General features: G+C 51.6%; 1 protein-coding gene across 1 annotated transcript in view; it reads right to left on the bottom strand.

The window, feature by feature from the left end:
- Nucleotides 1-301: 301 nt before the first annotated feature.
- SPC24 (SPC24, NDC80 kinetochore complex component) overlaps nucleotides 302-4762 on the bottom strand; it is a 4649-nt gene continuing 188 nt past the window's right edge. Inside the window, exons 2-5 of the mRNA XM_005861387.2 lie at nucleotides 2219-2418; nucleotides 1967-2071; nucleotides 1758-1834; nucleotides 302-544 (exon numbers count right to left, since the gene is read on the bottom strand). Coding sequence (XP_005861449.1) covers nucleotides 438-544; nucleotides 1758-1834; nucleotides 1967-2071; nucleotides 2219-2418 — 489 coding nt within the window. The 3' untranslated portion in view covers nucleotides 302-437. The remainder of the gene's footprint in view (nucleotides 545-1757; nucleotides 1835-1966; nucleotides 2072-2218; nucleotides 2419-4762) is intronic.

Below are 4762 nucleotides of genomic sequence, written 5' to 3'. Positions count from 1 at the left end.
GTGAAGTCACAGGCCTGGCACAGGTAAGTCAGCTCTCTATGGTTACCTGGCCCAAGGCAGTCCAGCATCTGAGGCAAAAAGTTGGGGATGGGGGTGGGGGGGAGAATTCAGTAAAAATCCCATTTATGTTTAAACACTTTTTAAAAATATATTTTTATTGATTTTAGAGAGGGAGAGAGATAGAAACATCAATGATGAGAATCACTGATCAGCTGTCTCCTGTACATCCCCTACTGGGGATCGCGCCCGAAACCCAGGCATGTGCCCTTGGCTGGAACCAAACCTGGGACCCTTCAGTCCGCAGGCTGACGTTCTATCCACTGAGCCCAACCGGCCAGGGCTAAACATTTAATTTTAAGCTGATCTCACCACCAAGGCACTAACCACACACCACAAATGATTCCCATTATGTGCAGGACAGTCCGAGCCGTTCCCAGCTACCATTCCGTGTCCACCAAACTCCAAAGATAGTCGCTGATGAATTTCTTGGAGAGCTGGGTGCTGTCCAGGTGGATGGGCTGGGCCACGCTGGGGCCACGATGGACTGAGGGCAGGATGTAAGGAAACCCGAAGCACAGCCCTCTCCACGATCCCCCAGCCAAAGGATAACGCCTTCGAAAATGTGTTAGTAAGATGTTTAGAGACAAACAGATTTTCGTGAAGAAAAATTTAAGCTCTAATAATGCACCATATTGTTTTTTAAATTGTGGTAAAATAGATATAACATGAAATTTACTATCTTAACCATTTTTTTTTTAAATCCTCATCTGAGGATATTTTTCCATTGATTTTTAGAGAGGGAAAGACAGAAATATCGATGTGAGAGAAACACATCGATTGGTTGCCTCCTGCATGTGCCCCCACCAGGGCCCAGGCCAGGGAGGAGCCTGCAACCGAGGTACATGCCCTTGACCGGAATCGAACCCGGGACCCTTTGGTCCGCAGGCCAACGCTCTATCCACTGAGGCGAGGGCACCATCTTAACCATTTTTAAGTGTGCAGGTCAGTGCCATCAACACATACATACTGTTGTGCAACCATCACCACCATCCATCTCCAGAACCTTTTCACTGTAAAACAGAAACACTGCCCCCATTAAACACTAAGTCCCCAGCCCGAAACCTACCATCCACTTCCTGTCTCTATGACTTTGATTCCTGAGGCGGGGGAGGAGCCTGCAACCGAGGTACATGCCCTTGACAGGAATCGAACCTCGGATCTCATGTAAGTGCAATCTTACAGTATTTATCTTTTTGTTCCTGGCTTATTTCACTCAGCATGTCCCCCAGGTTCAAGCATGTTGTACGCGTCAGAATTTCCTTCCCTTTAAGGCTGAATACTATTCCACTGTATGTGTACACTCCATTGTTCATCCAGTTACTGTATACAGTGGGGCCTTGACTTACGAGTGTCCCGACTAACGAGTTTTTTGAGATACCAGCTGTCTCTCTGCCGATTTTTTGCATTGAGTTGATAGAGTAATTTGAGTTAACGAGCTCCTTAACGAGCTCGGTCTCGGAACGAATTAAACTCCTACGTCAAGGCCCCACTGCATAGCAATGAACACATGGGTTGCGTCCACCTTCTGTGACCAATGCTACTATGAACAATGATGTATCTGCCCCAGTCCCTGCTTCCAGTTCTTTCGTATTTACACTCGGAAGTGTACAGGACCACCACCCTGTCTTCCACAGCGGCCGCAGCACTTTACATCCCCACCAGCAGTGCACAGGGCTCCTTTTCTCCACAAAGGATACTGCCTTTGATCATCCCCGGTTCACACTCATAATCCCACTCGATTTTACTAATTCGGTGATAAAGCTGAGCCACATACCTGTATAAGAATACAAAAAAAAAAGAGAGAGAGCGAGAAAAGAAAGTTACCCCAGCAGCAACACCCGAAAAAAGCTGTGGACTGAACACACAGACTCAGGCACGCACTCACACTGGCATGTGTGGGACCTACATGGCGGCAGGGATGGTGACCGTGGGGTCGTCGTCAACCTCCTTCTCCTGTTTTTCGAGATCGGCCTCCACCTCCTTGAGGTCCTCCAGCTCCCTGGTGAGCTGAGTAGAGCAGGCAGTTAAGGATCCGACTTTGGAGGGAGGGCTGCCTACATGCTAAAACCAGCCCCATGGGGCCCAGGGCCCTGGCTCCAAGCTCGGTTTCTAGTGTGAATGACTTCACACCTCCCAGGAGAGGCTGAGGAAAGGATATAGGAGGCTGGCCTTCAGGTGGGTGTCCTCCTCGCTGGCCTTCTGAAGTTTGGCTTCAATCTGCTGCAATTCAGCACCCCCCTGGCACGCCTGCTCCTTCGCATCAAGAAGGCTCTGGGCCACATCCTTCTCAGCCTTGAGGATCTCTGCGGGTGGGGGAGAAGGCGGAGGCCCCTCAGCTCGGGCTTCCTGGGGTCTGTCCTGGGCGAGCCTGAGGAGCAGGCTGTGGTTCACGGGCCTGTGGCCTCAACTACCTCCTGATCAATGGTGAACGGTCCACTTCCCTGTCTGCAGCTCCCCAACCCATTCATCCTATTTCCGAACACCCACCAGACCAGCGGTTCTCAACCTTGGCTGCGCATTAGAATCACCTGGGAATCTTTTCAAAATCCTGATTTCTGGGCCTCGTCCTCCGGAAATTCTGTTTCTTTGTTATGGGGTGGGGCCACAACATTAGTAACAAAGAAACAGAATTTCCGGAGGATGAGGCCCAGAAATCAGGATTCTAAAAAGATTCCCAGGTGATTCTAATGTGCAGCCAAGGTTGAGAACCACTGCTCTAGACAGTTCCACCTGGACCTCGTGTAAATACTGCCATTTCACTGGAACACATTTGAATTCACACAAAGTTAATTAATTAATTACTTAAGGTTCTTCTTGCACACCTAATCTTAATTTATAACGTCACAGTCCCTCCTGTTGCCCGAGCAAGAAGCCTGGGACTGACTCACTTTCTGCATCCAATTGGCCATCCAGGCCTGACAGCTCCCCCTGCCTCCCTGGTGCAGGTCCTCTGTCCCTCGAGGGCCAGGGACCCTGGACAGCCTCCCCCATGTGCCCTGGCTTGGTCTCTCCTGTGGCCAATCTGCCGATCCTTACTTCCCTCTCCCTTCAGAGTGGCTGCACCCGAGGCCAAACGTGAAGTCACTCCCCTGCTCAGAGCCCTCCCACGGCTCCCCAGTGTCTCCAGGACAAGGTCCAGGGCCCCTTGAGCATCTTCACTATTCCTGCCGCCTCTTTTCTCCCGACTTTCCACCCCACCGCGTGTTCTCCTCTCTGCTCTGGCTGCAAAGATGCCTCATTCTGCAAATGCCACATTTTTCACAGTCCTGGGCCTCTGCCTGCCTGTCCTCCCTGGGACACGTCCGGACCTCCTGGGGAATGCCACACAGAGGGACACTCTCTTCTCCCTCCTGGGGCGTGACTGTGCCCCATGACAGCCCCTATCACATTGAATTACTTCTTCCTCGAACCAGAGATTGCATCTGACAGCCACCATGTATCGCCAGCACCTACTCAGAATAAACACATGTGGAACACAACATCCAGAAAGATTAAACACACCTTAAGGTAACTGTGTTGGAGGAACCTGCCAACACAGATTAAAAATGCTCCTCAAAGGGCTGGCATTTAAGGGTTTAACAAAGTGACATTAAGTTAATTTTTAACCAAAGTATTATTACACGTATATGGTTGTGAACATTTAAAAACACACACACACACACACACACACACACACACACACACACATATGCACACGCCCCCCTCTAAGCCTCTCCACCCCTCTGAGGCAGGGACTTTCCACTCTTCACTATTTTCTCAGGCACTGGCCTTCATAGTTTCAGTAATTCGCTTATGCTGCTTTCTTGGTTTGTCTGTCTGAGATGTGCCTGCTGATTTCCTGTTCGGAGAGCTGAGGGTCTGGCTTTCTTATGAGCCTTCCCGCCCCCTCTCCACTCACCCTCCCCAGTGTGGTTCCCTGAGCAGGACAACCTGGGAGCCCCTGCTCAGCGCATCCTCACGGCCCCTCCCACCATCTGAGAGGTCCAGGGACTTGTCCGCAGGCACACAGATCCGAAGCCTGGATTTGAACCGGAGTCACCGACTCAGAGCCCCAGCCCCTAGAACACGGACTCCTCTCTCCAGGCCCAAATCCAACCAACTGTGGCTCAGGGCTAAGAGTCTTATATTTGATGGTGTCTTGGATTCGACAAAAATGGTACTATTTGTCCAGTGTTCTCTCCACATCGATCTATTTAATCCTCTCCATAGCCCGGGCTCACCCCACCTCCTAGGATTCCTGCTAAAACATCATCTCACACGGCCTTCCCTGACCCCGCCCCCAAACATCACCACTGCTCCCTACACATCCTGGTCTTCCTCCTGCGCCTGTCGCCTCCAGACTATTCATTTTTCTTGTTTATTCCGCGTCAGCTCCCCTAAGGGATTTTGTTTTGTTCTCCGCTGCCATCCAGGTGGGCACCGTGCCTGGCACAGCAGATGCTGAGTAAAGCATCTAAATAACCTTAGGAAGTGGAAGTGCTGGGCTTCAAACCCGGCGCCCCAGTCCCTGCTCACCGAGCGCTCGGAACTGCGCCAGACGCCCAACTCCCCTCTATTCATCACTAAACCCTGAAGGTGGCTGCTGTCCTGCAGCCCATGTCACGGGTGGAGAAACTGAGGCTCCGAGTGAGCAGCGCCCGCCCGCTAGCCCCAGGGGAAGTTGGCTGAGGGTGGGGGGCACCCGGGAGGGAGGGAGGGAGGG

The sequence above is a fragment of the Myotis brandtii genome, unplaced genomic scaffold, assembly GCF_000412655.1.
Source record: "Myotis brandtii unplaced genomic scaffold, ASM41265v1 scaffold1496, whole genome shotgun sequence".
Lineage (NCBI taxonomy): Eukaryota > Metazoa > Chordata > Mammalia > Chiroptera > Vespertilionidae > Myotis > Myotis brandtii.
This window is presented reverse-complemented; position numbering and strand designations above follow the sequence as displayed.